General features: G+C 39.7%; 2 protein-coding genes across 6 annotated transcripts in view; both read left to right on the top strand.

Moving 5' to 3' along the window:
• The window catches only part of LOC132235739 (protocadherin alpha-C2), a 158,141-nt gene that overhangs the window by 72,383 nt on the left and 64,245 nt on the right, over positions 1–21,513 (top strand). The window lies entirely within an intron of this gene.
• Positions 11,928–14,424, top strand: PCDHAC1 (protocadherin alpha subfamily C, 1). Its single transcript, XM_059695345.1, has one exon. It carries the CDS (start codon positions 11,928–11,930, stop codon positions 14,394–14,396), a length of 2,469 nt encoding a protein of 822 aa, XP_059551328.1. The 3' UTR covers positions 14,397–14,424.

Genomic DNA, 21,513 nt, shown 5'->3' on the forward strand with positions numbered 1-21,513 from the left:
TACCATAAGACTTTTGTTTGTTGGGAGTTTTTTTAAGTATAGCTTCGATTTTGTTAGTTGTAATTGGTCTGTTTAGATTTTCTGTTTACTCTGGATTCAGTTTTGGAAAATTGTATGTTTCTAGGAGTTTATCCATTTCTTCCCTATTGTCCAATTTGTTGGCATATAGTTATTTGTAATATTTTCTTATAATCCTTTGTATTTATGTGGTGTTCGTTTTACTTCTCTTTCATATATCATTTTATTTATTTGGGACCTCTCTTTTTTTCTTCTTGACGAGTCTGGTTAAATGTTTATCAACCTAGTTTATCTTTTCAAAGAACCAGCTCTTGTTTTCATTGCTCTTTTGTAATTTTTTAAGATTCTATTTAATTTATTTCCATTCTTATCTTTACTATTTTCTTATATTTCCTTTGGGCTTTGTTTGTTGTTCTTTCTAGTTCTTTTAGGTGTAAAGTTATATCATTTCCTTAGGTGTAAATTTTCTTATTTCTTGAGGTTGGCCTGTCATGCTATAAATTTCCCTCGTAGGACTGCTGTTGCTGGGGTTCACAGATTTTGGGTTGTTGCTTTTTCATTTCCATTTGTCTCAAGGTATCTTTTTATTTCTTTTAAAAAAGAAATGAATGTTAACCCATTTATTGTTTAGTAACATGTTATTTAGCCTCTGTGTGTTTGTGTGTTTTTCAGTTTTTTTTTCTTGTAATTTACTTCTAGTTTTATATCATTGTGGTAGGAGAAAATGCTTTACATGATTTTAATCTTCTTAAATTTATTGAGACTTGTTTTGTGTCCTAACATGAGGTCTATTCTAGAAAATGTTCTAGGTGCACCTGGAAATAATGTATATTCTGTAGCTTTGGGGTGAAATACTATGAAAAGATCAATTGAATTTATATGGTCTAGTGTGTCCTTTAAGACTGCTTTTTTCTTGTTGATTTTCTGCCTGAAAGATTTATTCATTGATGTCAGTGGGGTGTTACAATATACTTCTATGACTGTATTACTGTTACTCTCTCTTTTATGTCCAAGATATGCCTTATATATTTAGGTGCTTCTATGTTGGGTACATAAATATTTACAAGGGTTATTTATCCTCTTGTTGGATTGGTCCTTTTATTATGTAATGTCATTCTTTCTCTCTTATAGTCTTTGTTTTAAAGTCTATTTTGTCTGATATAGGTATTGCTACCCCAGCTTTCTTTTTCCATTTCCGTTTGCACTTTTCCTACCCACTTACTTTCAGTCTTTCATTATGAGATAGGTCTCCTATAGACAGCATATATATAGGTCTTCTTTTCTTATTCATTCAGCCTATCCATGTCATTTGATTGGAGAATATATCCCATTTACATTTTAGTAATTATTAATAGGTATGTATTTATTACCACTTTATTCTTTTATTATTCTTATTCTTATTCTTTATTGATTAAGGTATTACATATGTGTCCTTATCCTCCCATTGCCCCCCACCCCCCCACTCATGCCCTCACTTCCCTGGTGTCTGTGTCCATTGGTTAGGCATATATACATGCATACAAGTCCTTTGGTTGATCTCTCCCCCTTACCCCCACCCTCCCCTACCTTCCCTCTGAGGTTTGAGCATCTGAAAAATGCTTCTATGCCTCTAGATTTATTTTTGTTCATCGGTTTATGTTGTTCATTATAGTCCACAAATGAGTGAGATCATGTGATATTTATCTTTCTCTGACTGACTTATTTCACTTAGCATAATGCTCTCCAGCTCCATCCATGCTGTTTCGAATGGTAGGAGTTCCTTCCTTTTTATTACAGCATAGTATTCCATTGCATAGATGTGCCAAAGTTTTAATCTACTCATCTGCTGATGGGCACTTAGGGTGATTCCAAATCTTAGGTATTGTAAATTGTGCTGCTATGAACATAGGGGTGCATATATCCTTTCTGATTGGTGTTTCTGGTTTCTTGGGATATATTCCTAGAAGTGGGACCACTGGGTCAAATGGAAGTTCCATTTTTAGTTTTTTGAGGAAACTACATACTGTTCTCCACAGTCTGCATTCCCACCAGCAGTGAAGGAGGTTTCCTTTTTCTCCATATCCTCTCCAGCACTTGTCATCTGCTGACTCATTGATGATAGCCATTCTGACCGGTGTGAGATGGTACCTCCTTGTCATTTTGATTTGCATCTCTCAGATGATTAGTGACTTTGAGCATGTTTTCATATGTCTCTTGGCCTTCCTTTATGTCCCATAAAAAACATTTTTAAGAGAGAGCAAGTTGTACAACTTTGTAACTTTGAAATTCAGTAAGTCAGTTTCCTCATCCTTAAGTGGATATATGCCTACTTCACATGGCTGCTGTGAGAATCAGATGAAATAATTATGGGGAATTGTTTTGTAAACTACAAAATGCTATATAAATATTTAAAAATCATTACAGAGTTTGTAATTTTGCAATCTAGGCAAGATCAACTTAATTCTTCTTTCAGTCTCTCTTCATAATAGAACTCAATATGTTAATTCTGATAACTGTGTAACAATTCTATATTTTCAAACCTAAGTTATTCTTACCCTAGTATATACATTTCCTTTAACTCTTAACAGAAATGAAGAACAGTTGGTGAATAGTATCTATCCTTTCCTCTACTTTAAGTCTTTTAAAGTTTGCCAATCTCCTCACCCACACCAATAAGCTGATTCAGTGTCAAAGTTGAACAAGCACAATTTCTATAACCTTTACTCATAAATCCTCATAAATTAAAATATGATTACCCCTTGTCTGAATCCTTTATATGTGTGATATAAACAAAAGATTGAGGCTTAAAAAGTAAATCTGCCTTGAGGTATATCTAAAACAAACAATATTTAAAGCAAAGTTCAAGGAAAGGATGAGAAAAGGAGGTGTGGAAGAGACATTGTACTTGATTGAAACTAAGAAAAATCCACAGAGATTACAATTCTCTAAGGTTTGAAGTAGCAGATGAAATCACAAAGGAAAAGATTGACAGGCATGTCAATGACATTAAAATTCTTGTAATATAATACTCAAAGGAAAGGCTAAATTAAATAATTGTAGATACAGTGTATTTGTACCACTTTATTCTTTATAACTATGTTCCTCTCTTTTCTTTCTTTCTTTTTCTTAAGAAAGACCCTTTAACATTTTTTTGTAATGCTGGGCTGGTGGTAATGAACTCTGTTAGCTTTTTCTTGTCTGGGAAGAGCTTTATTTCACATTCAATTTTTAAATAATAAGTAATAGTCTTGCTGGGTAGAGTAGTGTTGATTGTAGGTTTTTGCTTTTTATCACTTTGAGTATTTCATGTCAATCCCTTCTGACTTGAAATGTTTCTGTTAAGAAATCAGCTGACAGTCTTATAGGAGCTCCCTTGTAATTAACTGTCTTTTTCATGATGCTTTTAAGATTCTATCTTTGTCATTAACAGTTGCCATTTTAATTATGATGTGTCTTGGTGTGGGCCTTTTTGGGTTCATCTTGTTTAGGACTCTGTGCTTCCTGGACTTGTGTGTCTTTTTTCTTCACCAGGTTAGGAAAGTTTTCAGTCATTATTTCTTCAAACAGGTTCTCAATCCCTTGCTGTCTCTCTTCTCCTTCAGGATGTGGATGTTTTTATGCTTGACAATATCCCAGAGGTCCCTTAAGCTATCCTCATTTTTAAAAATTCTTTTGTCTTTTTGCTGTTCTGATTGGGTGTTTTTTGCTACACTGTCTTCCAAATTGCTGACTTGATCCTCTGCTTTATCTAACCTGCTATTGATTCCTTCTAAAGTATTCTTTTTTTAAAAGCAAGATTAGAGTACATCTGCAAAGTTTTATTTATTTAATTAATTTATTTTTTTACTGTTTTTAATTAAAATTTTTAATTTTTTTATTGCTTAAAGTATTACAAAGGGTATTACATATGTGTCCTTTTTCCCCCCCCCGCCCTTGACAATACCCTGGCCTCCCCTACCCCCCAGTGTCTTATGTCCATTGGTTATGCTTATATGCATGCATACAAGTCCTTCAGTTGATCTCTTACCCGCCTCCCTCCTGCCCCCCAACCCTCCCCGGCCTTCCCGCTGCAGTTTGACAATAAGGTTGAGGCAGCTCTGCCTCTGTATCTATTATTGTTCATAAGTTTATAATGGTCTTTATTATCCATGAATGAGTGAGATCATGTGGTATTTTTCCTTCATTGACTGGCTTATTTCACTTAGCATAATGCTCTCCAGTTCCATCCATGCTGTTGCAAATGGTAAGAGTTCCTTCTTTTTTACAGCAGCATAGTATTCCATCGTGTAGATATACCACAGTTTTCTAATCCATTCATCTACTGATGGGCACTTAGGCTGTAATTTTTTAAGAATACATATTTTTTATTGAATTCAGAGAGGAAGGGAGAGGGAGAAAGAGATAGAAACATCAATGATGCGAGAGAATCATTAATCAGCTGCCTTCTGCATGCCCCACCATGGGTATTGAGTCCACAACCCAGGCATGTGCCCTTGACTGGACTCAAACATAGGATCCTTCAATTCACAGGCTGATGCTCTGTGCACTGAGCCAAACTGGCTAGGGCACAGTTGCAAAGTTTAAAAAATATGTTTTTATTGATTTCAGAGAGGAAGGGAGAGGGAGAGAGAAATAGAAACATCAATGATGAGAGAGAATAATTGATTGGCCTCCTGCACACCCCCTACTGGGGATTGAGCCCACAACCCAGGCATGTGCCCTAGACCAGAATTGAACACAGGACCCTTCAGTCCAAAGGCTGACACTCTATCCACTGAGCCAAACCAGTTAGGGCTTGGCTGTACTTTTTATTATTTTTGGTTGGTTTCATGGAGAAGGAGAGACATTAAAATCTTCATTTTCATTTGTCCATGATTGGTAGAAATCCCACTTTTTGTCTAGTTATTGCAGGTATATATGAAAGCTAGGTTTTTTATTTTTAAGGTAACCATCTCATTGAACTCTTTTTAATTTTAATTATTTTTTGTAATTCTCTGTGATTTTATGAGTAGGAAATTATATTACCTATACATTTATCATCTAACAATATATTTTATTCTCTTTTCTAAAATACACACACATTTCCTTATCTTGTTTTGACTAGGGTATCCAAGTCACTATTGAATAATAAGTGTGACCTGAAGTGTCCTGCATTATATTCATGACTTTTGATGGGAATAATTCTGGTGTTTTACTGCTTAAAATGAAGATGACCATTGTTTTGTGATGTTTGCCAAATTCTTATCAAATTTCTTTTTTAAAAAAATTTCCTTTCTAGATTAAGGTATTACATATGTGTCCTTATCTCCCCATTGCCCTCTCCCCACTCATGCCCTCACCCCCTGGTGTCTGTGTATGTGTCCATTGGTTAGGCTTATATGCATGCATACAAGTCCTTTGGTTGATCTCTCCCCCTTACCCCCACCCTCCCCTTCCCTCTGAGGTTTGACAGTCTGATTGATGCTTCTCTGTCTCTGGATCTGTTTTTGTTCATCAGTTTATGTTGTTCATTTATCAAATTTCTTTTAAGCATCTATCATAATTGTGACCTGGCAATATTTTGTTTAGCATTTTTGGAAACTATTATATGAGATTTGCATAGATTCATTTTTGAAGACTGTTAGTATCTTTGTCAAATGTTTATTTCAGGTTAGACACCATCTAATAAACTGATGTCAGGTAGGTTGGTTGGTAGTAATTGCAGGCCTTTCTTTTCAGCCACACTTGATGAAAAATTTCATCTGTAGCTCAGAAGAACATCTAGTATGACTGCTTACCAAATATGTAGGAATATGAAATTTGGATGTCGGTAAAATATATTATGTGATTAGACCAGGCATTAAACAAATTTAAGTAAAAAAAAAATGTAAGTATAAAAGTCTAGGACTTTTTGATGTGTGGTTTAGTAGTATCTAGAAAAAAATGGGTGTTTATTTTAGTTTTCAATCCATCATAAAAAAGTATGTGATGTAACTGTTTAAGAACCAGATGCAGCCCTGGCTGGTTCAGTTGGTGAGAGCATCTTCCCATACACCAAAAGTGGCAGGTTCCATTCCAGGTCAGGGCACATGCCCAGGTTTCAGGTTTGACCCCTAGTCAGAGTGCCTGCAAAAGGCAATTGACAATGTTTCTCTTACACATCGATGTCTCTCTCTCACTCTTCCATTCTCTCTCTAAAAATCAATAAAATTTTAAAAGTGATTGACTTTTTAATTGATTTTTAGAGAGAGTGGAGGGAAAGGGAGAGAAACATTGATTAGCTGCCCCCCTGCACACCCCTTACCACAATCAAGCTTGAAACCCTGGGCATGTGCCCTAATTGGGAATGGAATCATCAACCTTTTGATGCACAGGATAATGCCCAACCAACTGAGCCACACTGGCCAGGGCCCAGGTGCAACTTTAGACTCCATTACTTGATATGTGCTATTTAAAATCAATGAATTAGATCGCCTCTTCTTGGATCTGATTTGACCAACCTGGAGTATGACTTTAAGTTCTGAGGGTTACACTTTAAAGATGAAATGGAAAAATATTTTTAGAAAAAGGTAATTTAAAAAAATTGGCACATGATTATAGAAAGTAGTAAGTAAATACAGCATAGAATTAATTAGAGTGAAGATTCATGAAGAAAGATCCAAGACATTTTACTAGTATATGGGACTCTGTCATGGAGAGAAACTAGTTCCTTAGCACTAGAAATCTGAGAAAGAAATTATGTAGTACTGTGTCATTGGTAAAGGGTTCAAGAAAAAAAAAGAATGACACAATGATACGAAGAATTCCCACTCTGTTGGATTTGTTTTGGAAACTTCATTAAGCTATTTTATTAGATTAAAATTTGTGATGTCGTATCCTTTAGTTTGCATAAGTACACAATATACTCCCACGGAGTCATCTTAAGCACTAAGAAATTTTGCTTAAAGTATAATATTCTTTTGCTGACAAACTCTTCAGTGAGTATAGATTTACTGTTTTTGTTTGTTTGTTTGACCTCAAGATGTCTAACAGGAGTTTATGCATATGCCTAGAAATCTTTTGAACTTACAGTTTAAGGCCAAGTTTGGTGGGAGAGCTTTATTATAATAATCTTGGCAATAGAGCCCAAGCAGAAATCAGGACTGTGTTTTTGCATCAAGTCCACTTAAAAGTTGTACTAGTACCTAATTAAAAAATTAAAAATGCCTCAATTATGAGAAACTATGGATAATGTCATAAAATGGCAAAATGATATGTCAGAAAGAAAAGGTTCTGCTAAAGAAATATTTTGTTAATTCATGATTTTAGTGTTTACCTAGTCATCTTATACAAAAGGAAAAATTTTTGAGACTTTCTCATCTATGGGATTTCCAAATATCTCCTAAATATTTCTTTCCCACAAATTCCATTGTATTTGAGTAAATATTGCTTTCCCACAAATCACAGTTATGCCTAAACATAGGGAGGTAGATGGTGGAACAAATTGCACTAGGTGAGTGCTATCCTCTTATTTTTGGCACAAATTAAATCTTTGAAATTAGACGCCAGTGCCAGTTTAGAGAAGTGAGAAAAGGGAAGCCCAAAGTCTGAGAAGTGTGTGAAGGGGGAAGAGTATTTGTCAAGATGAGTTTTTCTTTCTCCCCTCTTCCTAACCCCCCTCCCCCGCCCACACACACATACTACCCTAGATACAGCTCAGAGTTCCTAAACCCAGTATAACTGGGAGCTTGAATGCTAAAAGTTGGGGCCTTCCAGAAGTTGAGTACATCTTCTCCAGGTGTATTTCACCTAATGCTAAGGGAAAAATGAAAATTATAACCGTTCACCCCAAAACAGGTTAGCTTGGTTAGCAGCATTAAATTAAAATAAGGTAATGCAAATCGTAACCTCTGGCACTAATTGTCTACAAATTGAAGCAGACAATTAGTTTTGGTCCTGAAATTTAGTGAAGAATAAATTTAATTTGTATCAGTTATTTCGCATCCTAATGAAGATCCCCAAAGATGGCTATACCTATGACTCTACCTAACCCTTCAACGGGCTCACATGCTTCCTGCTTTAATTTTATCCAAGACTTGATGAGTTTTTGGTTCCTTAATTTAGAAAGAAAAATTAGACAGGGGCATTTACTGCTTATATTACCTGGTATTGCAGCCTGCTCTTCTTCCTTGGAAGCGATAAGAGATGAGTTTGTGATGTTCCAGGGAGGTGATTGGTCTCCCCCACCCCCGCCATTTAAATCATCAATTAAAAAGTTATTTTAGAAATATTCAAACATACACTAGAGTGGAGAGAATGATGCAATTAACCCCCATGTATCCTGCATTCAGTTTCTTTTTTTTTTTTTTTTTTTTTTTTTAATTAAATCTTTATTGTTCATATTATTACATTTGTTCCTTTTTTTTCCCCCCCATAACTCCCCTCCTCCCAGTTCCCGCCCTACCCTCCGCCCTCACTCCCCACCCACTGTCCTCATCCATAGGTGCACGATTTTTGTCCAGTCTCTTCCCACATCTCCCACACCCCTTTCCCCCCCAAGAATAGTCAGTCCATTCCCTTTCTATGTCCCTGATTCTATTATAATCAACAGTTTATTCTGTTCATCAGATTATTTATTCACTTGATTCTTAGATTCACTTGTTGATAGATGCATATTTGTTGTTCATAATTTGTATCTTTACCTTTTTCTTCCTCTTCCTCTTCTTAAAGGATACCTTTCAGCATTTCATATAATCCTGGTTTGGTGGTGATGAACTCCTTTAGCTTTTCCTTATCTGTGAAGCTCTTTATCTGACCTTCAATTCTGAATGATAGCTTTGCTGGATAAAGTAATCTTGGTTGTAGGTTCTTGGTATTCATCACTTTGAATATTTCTTGCCACTCCCTTCTGGCCTGCAAAGTTTCTGTTGAGAAATCAGCTGACAGTCGTATGGGTATTCCCTTGTAGGTAACTGAGTTTCTTTCTCTTGCTGTTTTTAAGATTCTCTCTTTATCTTTTGCTCTTGGCATTTTAATTATGATGTGTCTTGGTGTGGTCCTCTTTGGATTCCTTTTGTTTGGGGTTCTCCGCGCTTCTTGGACCTGTAAGTCCATTTCTTTCACCAGGTGGGGGAAGTTTTCTGTCATTATTTCTTCAAATAGGTTTTCAATATCTTGCTCTCTCTCATCTTCTGGCACCCCTATAATTCTGATGTTGGTACGCTTGAAGCTGTCCCAGAGGCTCCTTACACTATCCTCGCATTTTTGGATTCTTTTTTCATTTTGCTTTTCCGGTTGGATGTTTTTTGCTTCCTCGCATTTCAAATCATTGACTTGATTCTTGCGCTCCTCTGGTCTGCTGTCGGGCGTCTGTATAATATTCGTTATTTCAGTCCGTGTGTGCTTAATTTCTAGTTGGTTCCCCAATATAAGATCGAGGGTCTTATTAGTTTTCGTGTAGAGCTCATTAAGTTTATCGACAGCTTCTAAACAGTTCTTGAGAGACCTTAAAAGTGTGGTTCTGAACTCTATTTCTTCCATTGACAATTTTGTCCTGTTTCTTTGTCTCCGCATTTTGTTATGCTTCCTTGGTGCACCCCCTAGTGGTCTTTGTTTGCAGTCTTATAGATAAATCTTGATTGCTGTAGCTAATTCCAGGGAGGGTTTGACCTCCAGGCCAAGTGGCTATGAGATTCAGCTGTGTCAGCGGTGAGAGAACTTCTGTCCTCTAGGGAGGTGCTAATCTAGCCTTTGCCTGAGGCTATCCGGCAAATGCCTCTGTGCAGGGCTTGGGCAGGGCGGGTCGAACAGGATCAACAGGGTGGGCCGGAGAGAGCAGTTATGGCGGCTCTCAGTCCTGTTCCCAGGGGCTCTGCCTCTCTGAGTCCCAGCACCCGCTGCAAAGCTCGGAGAGAAAGCTGCACTCGCTCTGACCGAAGCCAGACAGTCCCGCTTCTTCCGCCTGAGTCTGGGTCCCTAAAGACTCGCCCGGATCTGGAGCTCAGAGTCTGCGACTCCCTCCGGATTGAAAACAACAACCGCGCCCTCCGCCGCCAGCCCGCTCCGCGCACTCCGCACCTCAGAATTTGACTTCAGCACTGCGCCTCCTCTGAGTGTCCAGGTGCGTTTCTCTTTCCTCCTAGTTGTAGGACTTCCACTCAGCCAGCGCCCCGGTGGTTCTGGGTGATGTCCCTTCCGTTTTTTGGTTTCACTTTTGAAGTAGTTGTTCAAAGCAGCAAACTCCGGCGTTAACCTATGCCGCCATCTTGGTTCTCCCTGCATTCAGTTTCAATAATTAACAATATTCAGGCAGTTTTCTGATCAGAAAATAGAATGCCCTGAAAGCTTCAATTCTTGACTTGTAGTCAGCTTTTGTCTTTCAAATTTTGGTTCTTAGGACTTTGAATGCTGCAGTTGAATTAAAAGAAGGATTTAATTGAGGAATTTAGTGTTTAATAGTAACTTAAGTCAGTCTCTTTTTTCATCTCGCCTCCATCTCAGGGAAAGCCACTGGTTGTAGGGAGCTAGGCAGAATTTGGAGGTATTACTTGTAGCTCACAGTCGTTTTTAATAGAACGGAACACTAGGATTTCTGTGCAGAAGACTGGCTTAAAAACAAAGAGGCAGGCCCTTGCTGGGTAGCTCAGCTGGTTTGGAGTGGCTTCCTGATAAGCCAAGGTTGCGGGTTTGATCCCGGTCAGGGCACATACTAGAATCAACCAATGAATGCATGAATAAGTGGAACAACAGATCAATGTTTCTTTCTCTCTTCCTTCCTCTTTCCCTCTCTCTCTAAAATAAAAAATAAATAAATGAAAAGAATAAAAAGAAGATGGAGAAAGTATAGGTATCTAGCCTGTTCTTACCCTGCCTCATTGCTGTTTTCAAAGTATTCATGGAGTACTTTCCTGGTCACACTCTGGATAGTATCTCAGTACTTCCTCTCCCCACTCACTTCTCATGTCCTGTTTGGGAATGAGTTGTCCATCTTTCTGAATTTCTGATGCTGGATATTGACTGGTTCCTGACCTCCTCTCCCTCCCGGGCGCTAACAAACACTCCCAGTAGGGTCTCCTGGGGAAAGAGAAACTGCTGACCCGCAAAAAAGCTGAACGGAGAAGCCGTAAGCCGCGAACTCTCCCACTTTGGTGCATCACAGAGGGAGAGTCCGGAGAAAGCTTTAGGGAGGTCACTGTTCCCCTGGCTGGATGCCTCTCTTTAAATCTTGGGGGCTCCTGGGATTATGCGGAGGTGCCGGAGAGACTAAGCCGCAGCGGAGAGGCTGGGAATCCAGCACGATTGCACCACAGCACTAGGATCGGGGCTGCTGTTTCCGTAAGTCTCGAAGGGGTGTTCGTTCGCGGTCAAGGTTCCGCCTCTCATCATCTCCGCGGGGAAGTTCCTCTCGGAGTTCCGCGCTCATGCGCGCATTTAGGGGTCCGCGGTTCCCCGACTGAACGCTCCGCTCTCTGACAGTCGGCGAGAGAAGCCCAGCCGAGCTCAGTCCTAGTTACAAGCTGTCTTCAGGCGGAGTTTGTGGAGGCTAAGGCCGGGGCGGTCTCGGGGCGGTGTCCCGGGAAACACCGATGAAGCGAAGCTGTGTTAGGTTCTCAGAGCGTCTTCCTTGCCTGCCTGGCGCCCGCTGCCTGGGCTCCGGGCGCGATCCCAGGGGCAGGTTACCCGGACGGCGCTTCCCCACCTCGGCCGGTTACCTCGTCTCTGCACCCCTAGGCGGCGCTGCGCTCCTCCGCTCACGGCCCGCTGCGCTTCCCCAGACGGCTGCCAAGCCTCGGCTCTAGCCAGGCGAGCTCCCCGCCGGCGAGTCCCAGCCAACCCCGGCATCCAGAAGGCGGAACGTCGGCGGTCTCTGCACCTCCAAGCCGAGCGGCGGCCGGCGGCCCTTGCTCTTTACCACGGCCCGTGCTCCCCGGGAGTGCGGAGCATGGTCCCGGGCCATCGCTGGTGGAGCGAGGATGCTGGCAGGGAGGGTGGTGGGCTGGAGGGTGGCGGTTCTGTGTGTGTGGGTCTCCTGTGGCGCTGCCGCGGGACAACTCGAATACTCAGTGTTGGAGGAAACTCCGCGGGGCGTGGCCGTAGGCAATGTCACCGCGGACCTGAGGCTGTCAGCGGCGGTTCTGTCCTGGCGGAACTTTCGCTTCCTTTCCAGCCACGACGGGCCCTACTTCGGGGTGGATCTGGCCAGCGGTAGCTTGCTGGTCCGAGAGCCGGCGGACCGCGAACGGCTTTGCGGGGCCAAAGCTCCCTGCGTCTTGACCTATGAGCTGGTGCTTGAGGACCCGCTGGAGCTGCACAAGATGTGCATCCACGTCCTGGACATCAACGACAACTCGCCTCTCTTCCCCGCCCGCGACGTGCAGCTGCACATCCCCGAGTTCCTGGCGCCGGGGGCCCGTTTTACCCTCCCCAGCGCCCAAGATGCCGATGAGGGAAGCAACGCGGTGCTCAGCTACAGCCTGAGCCCCAGCCAGCACTTCCGCCTGGACATGGGGTCGCGGGCAGACGGCAGCGAATTCCCAGAGTTGGTTCTGGAGAAAGCTCTGGATCGCGAGGAACGCGCCACCCACAGGCTGGTGCTCACCGCTCGCGACCGCGGGCGGCCCGCACGCTCCGGGGACGCGCAGGTCACTGTTATTGTGGTGGACACAAACGACAATGCACCTGTATTTGAGCGCACGGTATATCGCACCAAGGTGCCAGAGACTGTACCCAACGGTACCGTGTTAGTCCGAGTTCAGGCCTCGGACCCGGACGAAGGCTCCAATGGGGAAGTCCGGTACTCCTTAAGCAGCAGCACGCGGGCAAAGCTGCGACGTCACTTTCACGTTCACCCTAGAAATGGGGAGGTGCGGGTAGCAGCTTTGCTAGGTCCTCCTGAAACGCTGCTGGAGGCATACATCGAGGCGAGGGATGAGGGCGCCTTCGGTCTAGCCAGCACCGCCAAACTGCTGGTGGAAGTGACTGACGTGAACGACCACGCCCCGGAGGTGAACCTGCTGACTCTCTCCAGCCCCGTTTCCGAGGGCACCGCCCCCGGCACAGCGATTGCTCTCCTCAGTGTAAGGGATGAGGACCTTGGTGCCAATGGTAAGGTCATTTGCAGCATATCCGATGGAGGCCCTTTTAAGCTGAAGGCTTCTTTTGACAATTACTACAGTTTGCTCACTGATGGGCCACTGGACCGGGAGCAGGTCAGCGAATACCAGGTCCTGATCACCGCCTCAGACTGTGGCTCGCCACCACTTAGCACCCGCAGGACACTGACTGTGTCAGTTGCTGATGTGAATGACAATGCACCACGCTTTTCTCAACCCCAACAGGAACTTTTTGTGGCTGAAAACAATGGCCCGGGAGCCTCTCTAGGCCGCGTGTTTGCCCAGGACCCAGACTTAGGGAGCAATGGCCTTGTCTTCTATGAGCTGTTGGGTATTAGCTCTGAAGGGCAGGCAGCCGCTAGCTGGGTGGCAGTAGAATCATCCAGCGGGGTGATCACTGCCAAAACTTCCTTTGACTTTGAGCAGCTCAAGGAGGTTCACTTTCAAGTGGGAGCCCGGGATGGGGGCATTCCTCCCCGAAGTGCAACCGTGACTGTGAACTTGTTTGTGGTAGATAGGAACGACAATGCTCCCGTCATCTTGTTTCCTGTGACCAGAAATGGCACCATCCCAGTGGAAATCGTGCCCCGCTCTGCCAGAACTGGACACTTGGTCACAAAAGTAGTCGCGGAGGATGCAGACAGTGGCTCCAATGCCTGGCTTTCCTACCACATCTCCCAGGCTTCTGACTCTAGCCTTTTCAGAATTTCAGCCAACGTGGGAGAGCTCCGTACTGCCCGCCTAGTTCTTCCCACTGATGCACTGAAACAGAGGGTGGTCGTAGTGGTTCGGGACCATGGGGACCCACCACTCTCCTCCTCTGTCACACTGGGTGTGCTGTTGAGCAACTCTGTTCCTCAGGTCCTTCCAGACTTTGAAGATGCCTGGGAAACAGGAGGGCACCTTTCTGCCCGGAACCTGTATTTAGTAATTGCTCTGGCCTGTATTTCCTTTTTATTTCTGGGGTGCTTACTTTTCTTTGTGTGTATCAAATTGAGCCAGAGCCCAGGTTATTGCTCTCAGAGCTGCTGTTGCTCTCCAGAGGAGCTGAGGAATGGAAGGGCGGTGACTTTGAATCCTTGCATGGCATCAGCCACAATAGATGTCACTACAGTCGAGAGACTTTCTCAGACCTATCTCTATTGGGCCTCCCTGGGACTTGGTTCTGATTATAACAGTTTGCTATGGCGTGGGGAGTACAGTGCTGCTGACCTGAGAAATCTGGCCACTGGGGTAGGACTGAATTTGCCAATATCCTGTATTCAGATTCGGAATAGGAAAGAGCACGTAAATGTCAATGCCATGGTAAGTAAATTTTGTGGGACTTGATTTTCTTAGACAGGAGATGACTGGCAGATGTTTTAAAATGTTTATTAGATGATCCTTTGGCAACATTTAATGCATTGAGTTGAACACTCCTGCTTAGTACTCCTTGTGCTAAGAATTCTGGGAGTATAAAAGTATTAAAAGACTGTTCTTGACCTCAAGGAGATTATAGTTTATTTTTGAGAAACAAGGGTAAGAAATTAAACCCACTGAAGAACAATAAAAGTAATATAGCATGAAGATATGAAATAAAAAATAAAAAGCACCAAAATGCCTAGTATAGGTAATAAATGACCTGAAATGTTTTTAAATCATTCCTTTTAGGAATTTCTTTAAGAAATTACTTAAAGCAAATATCCCTTCATTCAAAAATTACTCTGAGTAAAAGATGTGTAAGACCTAAAGTGGGAATGAAAAGTATGTGAGTTTTTGCATAGTACAAGCTTAATATCATGGAAGATGAGACATTTACTTAAACTTTAAAATAGATGAGTAAAAATGGTGATAACCTAAAAAGATGTAAAAATAAATTGCAATGGATGTTCAAAGAAGGGAGAGAGAGAACACGAGAGAACATGTGGGCGTGGAGGAGGGAATCAGAGAAGGCTTTGTGATAGAGATGGCATTTGAATTGATTCTTGAATGACATTCCATCTAGTAAAACGCAGCATAGGCCATCCTTTACACGAGTGCCTTTTTGGCAAAGCAGTCTTTTTTGAGAACAATACTCCACAACATAGCTAATAGCTCCACACAATATTAGTGAGTTCATAGAAATTATAAGCATGTCTCAGAACAGCTATTTGTATTGATAGAAAGATGATGGCATTGTGCATAGGACTTGACAACTTTTTTGTGTGTGTTTTATTGATATGCTGGAGGCCTGGTGCACAAATTCGTGTATGGGTGGGGTCCGACCAGGCTGGCCAGGGGGAGGGTCTGTGGGCAGTTGATGGGCCAACCCTGCCCTCTGGTCAAACTCCTGGGACAATTTGCATATTAGCCTTTTATTATACAGGATTTCACAAGAAAGATGAGTAATTGTTATGTCAAAAACCGGTGTTTTCAAAGGTGCACTTACCATTCAAAGTCCATTCAACTTGGATTTACTATTCTTATTATTTTATAAGCCAATATACTTAGAAATAAATAAATACCATATTTAAATGTTAAATTATTTAAATACTTCCATTTATCCTTAGTGCCTCTTGGCATTACAAAACTTTTTGAATGGAATGGTAGCAATTGGGCTAGCAGTTTTACAATATTCTTTCTAACTTCTCACAGAAATCATGAATAGAAGGGAAGGAGGTGTGCAGAAATTAGGGGGAATGGAAGATCCTTGTTTTACTATTCTGGGTAATAAGGGGAAAAGTGGGTTATGTTATTTTCCTTCAAATAATGATGTTAACTACAAAAATAGATTTATACCATTATAATTTTGAATATTTAACATTCTCACAAGATATAATAAAATCCAGCACATATTATATGATTAGTAAGTACTTGCTGAATGAATAAAAAATTTATGCATGTATGAATTGGATGTTAACAGTGTTCAGAATAGAGGGAAAAACTTTAACTTACTTTACATGTGTATATATACCTAACTGTTTAAAGATCATTTTTATATAATAATGAAACAACATAAAGGCATTTTATGATCCTAAAGCTAACATGAAAAACCTCAATGCTGTATTCTGTGGATAACAAAGTGATTAGTAAGAATGCACATCATTACATGTGAAATTTGCAGTGAATTTAAATTAAATGCAATTAATTTAAAGGGAAAAATTGATGCATAAAATGTTAATATTTCAAGTATTAAAGCACTTAGTGCATAAACTCTCATCATTTATTTCTTTTATTTCATTGCTTCTGTAACAAATAGAGATTTGGATACAAGTAATGTCTATGAAGTTTGAGGGTCAGGAATGGTTTGAGAAACACATTTTGACTAGATTCGAAAGGTAATATAAGTGATAAGAAAACCAATGGATCTGGAAGTTAGAAGGAAAAACAGCTACTCAGAATGAAAAATAAAGCTGTCCCCAAGACCAAATTTTTACTAACATGAGTGATAAAATAACAGAAATGTACTGTTCATGCATGCAGGAATATTGTGTCACCCCATTCATCCAGTTGAACAGTCTTTTCCATCATTGTTGATATTGCACATATTAAGCAGTTCATTGTCTGCCAATAATTTTTGTGGGTGGGATATTTCCTGATATATAAAGAAAGTGTGATGCGCTAAAACATGGGTAAAGTAACTTTTATAAAGCTGGAGTAATAATTTTATTTTATTTTTTTAAAATATATTTTATTGATTTTTTTACAGAGAGGAAGGGAGAGAGATAGAGAGTCAGAAACATCGATGAGAGAGAAACATCGATCAGCTGCCTCCTGCACATCTCCCACTGGGGATGTGCCCGCAACCTAGGCACATGCCCTTGACCAGAATCAAACCTGGGACCTTTCAGTCCACAGGCCGACGCTCTATCCACTGAGCCAAACCGGTTTTGGCTGGAGTAATAATTTTAATGTGTGCCTGAGTCATACAGAATCATATTGATTCATGTGTTTATAGTCTGTTCAAATTCTAAGCTTTTCTATCTTATTTTATTTATTTTTAATTTTTACAAAAATGTATTTTATTGATTTTTTTACAGAAAGGAAGGGAGAAGGATAGAGAGTTAGAACCATTGATCAGCTGCCTCCTGCACACCCCCTACTGGGGATGTGCCCACAACCAAGGTACATGCCCTTGTCCGGAATCAAACCTGGGACCCTTCAGTCCACAGGCTGATGCTCTATCCACTGAGCCAAACTGGTTAGGGCTCTATCTTATTTTAGTTTAAAATACTTAAATCTATCAGTTTAAGAAACTTATGGCCCTAACGGTTTGGTTCAGTGGATAGAGCGTCAGCCTGCAGACTCAAGGGTCCCAGGTTTGATTCTGGTCGAGGGCATGTACCTTGGTTGTGGGCACATCCCCAGTAGGGAGTGTGCAGGAGGTAGCTGATCAATGCTTCTCTCTCATCGATGTTTCTGGATCTCTATCCCTCTCCCTTCCTCTCTGTAAAAAATCAATAAAACATATTTTGAAAAAATGAGTTCCGGCCTGCCCTTTAAAAAAAATTTATGAAAACATTTATATTTATGTCTTTCCTATTGATAATATTTGACAACTATAAAGAAAATTGGCCCACTGTGCAACAAGCAGACAACATATGTCTCATGTCAATTTTTTCTGTTATGATTCTTGATGGGCAATTTAATTTTTTTAGATTGTTATCTAAGATGGTGCCTCTGAGATAGAAATTTCTACTTAGAATTTAAAATTAATGGCATTGGAAAATTTTTAGATAATATTTTGTAACAAAACACACAGTGGTGTACAAACTGAGTTTATTAAATATTCCACATTAAAATGATAACCTTTTTAAAGTATATTTTTAAAGATTTCAGAGAGGAAGGGAGAGGAAGAGAGAGATAGAAACATCAGTGATGAGAGGGAATAATTGATTGGCTGCCTCCTGCACATTGGACCGAGCCCACAACCCAGGCATGTGCCCTTGACTGGAATCGAACCTGGGACCCTTCGGTCCGCAGGCTGACGCTCTATCTACTGACCCAAACTGGCTAGGGTGAAAATGATATCTTGAACATACCAGTGTTATATTCGTGTATTGTTCTTCTAGAATTATAGTGTTTCTTTTGCAGGATATATAGCATATAAGATATTTCCTCTTTGCAGTGTCATTTATTAACAGAGTGGTAGAATGTTTTTGGTATTGTAGGTGTTTTTATTTGTTAACAATATTCCATAAGTAGACTTTTCCATAGGCTAATTAGATGTTTCCTTATATTTATTTTAACTCTGAAGCTGATAACCACACTTTGAAAAACTTTAATGTCCTGTAAGTAAGGAAGCTTGCATGGCATATGAAATATATTCAGATTTTAAAAAATACCATGTAGACAGTATAATAGTATTCGTTGTATAATAGAGAAACCTCAAATTATTAAAAAGGAAGGAAAAGAGCATTATATAACTGAGTGGACAGAAGGAAAAAGTAATGCCTGGGAAAAGTGTGAGTGAGAAAGTTTTAATATGTCTGATAATATTAATGACCTATTGATTTTTGTTGTCTTCAGTATTTGCAGTAGTGGGAAACAGTAATATTTCAAAGACTAAAAACACTTAGTTGTGTTGGGATAAAGGTGGACTAAATTGCTAAAAGGTTTTTACATTGCTCAATTGCATATGACGTGAATATCAGAAATAACATTTGGCAGAACGTCAAGTGAATATGGATACAGTCTAGGATTTCAACTAAAGTATTATGGGAAGTAAGACTTGTGGGTAAGGATTATTCTAAAAAACCTAAAGTAAATGATACATTTTGTTCCTAATTTTAATTTATGAGATGAGAATGGTTCGGGGTATTAATAAATTACATGTCTCTTTTATACTGCATTTATGAAAAAGAATTAGGATAATAATTTTCCTCCTCAAGCATTATAAACACAGAAGGTCATTATACATTCATCTGGAACTTGCCTTGGAATCTAGGAATGAATATGTAGTCACAAAGCCTTCTGAGCTGCAGAGAAAGAGAAACACCTTTGTATCTCGCCTCAAATTCTTGCCTATTCCCAGAGCCATCTGGTTGCCATCTACATTTATACTATTTTCATAGCATAGCTCTAATGATGTACCCTCAAAAATGCACTCTCTGCATTCAGGTGCATTATGCTTATTCATTAGTATATTTGAGCAAAGATTACAACTGTTTTATTTAAACCAAAACAATGTGCATACAAAATAAAACCAACCAATTAAGATATGTTATTAGTGGGCTTTTGCATCTATATTATCACTTGAGATTGGCTGGTCATTTTCCTTTTCTATGAGGGTTTGGTATCAGGGTTATGCTGGCCCTATTAAACAAGTCAGAAGTTTTTCTCTCTTTTTTCTCTTTTCTAGAGGACCTATTTGCTCAGATTGGTGAGGTTTCTTTCTTAAATATTTAGTAGTATTCACTAGTGATACTCTGTGTTCTTTTAAGTTTTCTTTTTGGGAAAGTTTTAAATAATAATATCACATTTCTTTATTAATGATAAATTGATTCATATTTTTATTCGCTTTTTTCTATAAATTTTGTTTCTCTAGAAGTACATTAATTTTATCTAAAATTTCAAATATTTTGGCATAAAGTTGTTTATAATGTCCTCTTGTAATCTTTTAAACATCTGAGGATCTATAGTGATATTTTCCTTTCCAATTCTGATGTTAGCTATTGTCACCTCTTGTTTTTCTTGTATGCCCAATATGCTATCAAGAGTATCCCTTGAGTATTTTATTTTAGTTATTGTATTTTTCATTTTAAAAATTCTAATAATTGTTGTTCACACCTGCTATGAATTTTTTAAATCATTTCTTGCTCCCTTTAAATATTTTCAGGCTTGCTTTTTAATTCTTTAAATGTATTAAATCTCCGTCTGATAATCCCAGAGTCCAAAGTCTGCAAGCATGTTTCTACTGTGTGCCGCTTCAGCTGGTTTTTGATCACAGCTCCCTGTTTCCATGTGTGCCAGATTTTATTTTGACTTGTAATGATCACTAACCTGAAAATAATATTTGTCAGAATATCCTGAGGTCTTGAATGAAATCGCCTTCCATCAAGACAGATTTTTATTTACATCTGAATACTACCAGTTGTAAACCACTTTAAACCAAGTTCAAGACCTGAGGGTCCTTGTCTACATAGACTACCATGTATACCCAGCTGAAAATCTGCAGGATGTACAGTTTATAGGATTTTTTTACTTTCCTGTTTTCCTTACGTCCTGGTTGGTGCTCAGTCAAGCTCTCCAGCCGTTCTCGGGGCTAGGGGGTAGGTAGATTTAGTTTTGGTATACCATCACTTGGAGAGTGTAGTCCTTGGGGTTCCCAATTAATATAGATGCTCTAAGACTCCTTATCTCATGTACGTCTTGGTCCTTAATTTCTATCGCGCCCCCCTTCAAGTTCTGAATTTATGTCCAACTTTGTGTCAGTAAATAGTTTTGGAACAAAAAGAAAGTTTAATATTCTGCTCACCTCCCTGTGTTTAAATTCCCACCAGAATTTGTCCTCACAGTTCCCCATTATCTTGTCAGATTTTCAGTGCTTTTAAGATAATTGTTTTAATATTTTATCCAGAATATTTAGTTGCTTTCAGTAGGATGGCTGCTCTGAATAATTTAGGCTTCTATTACCTGAAATTCCCTATCATACAGTTTTATCAGCAGCAGATTACACCTAAGTAACATAAAAATGCTTCTATGTATGTTTTAAAATATTTGAATTACTTTTCCTTTGAAAACAACAGTATCTTAATTTTATCCCAAACCCTGATGGGGAGATTTAAATCACATTATTAATTTTAGAAAACAATGATTCAGAGATTATATTTACTATGAAATACTTAGTCACTGAACCAAGAGAGCATACACTTTCATGTAAAACATTCAGAGATAATGAAATTTTATTAAAGTTGGTACTTGTAGCTTTACTTGACATAAAACAATTTCTATATTTCTCTATTCTAGTCATTCTATTTAACATACTTTTTTAGCATAAGACACACAAAATGTGCAGACAAATAATTTATAATCCATAACAAGATATCCAACAATAAACAAGTCAACCATCAATTATGATACAACCAGTTTTGAGCTATAATTGAGACAAATACATACTCGCCAGGAAGCACAGAAGGGAAGCAACTGATTTGGCATGGTGTTTGATGATGAAGGGTGAGGGCAGGTAAGGAAATCTTTCCATGTAACATACCTTTTTATCAGAATGTTAATGGATGATTTGGGGAGCATGGAGGTAGAGTTGAGAATGGGCATTTCTCAACTCTGAGCAAAAACCATAAAGGCCTAGAGCCATGGTCGGCAAACTGCGGCTCACGAGCCACATGTGGCTCTTGGCCCCTTGAGTGTGGCTCTTCCTAAGCCTTAGGAGTACCCTAATTAAGTTAATAACAATGTACCTACCTATATAGTTTAAGTTTAAAAAATTTGGCTCTCAAAAGAAATTTCAATCATTGTACTGTTGATATTT

Source organism: Myotis daubentonii, chromosome 5, assembly GCF_963259705.1.
Source record: "Myotis daubentonii chromosome 5, mMyoDau2.1, whole genome shotgun sequence".
NCBI lineage: Eukaryota > Metazoa > Chordata > Mammalia > Chiroptera > Vespertilionidae > Myotis > Myotis daubentonii.

Excerpts from the sequence above, each read along its gene's own strand:
- PCDHAC1 (XM_059695345.1), top strand. The coding sequence starts at position 11,928 with ATGCTGGCAGGGAGGGTGGTGGGCTGGAGGGTGGCGGTTCTGTGTGTG.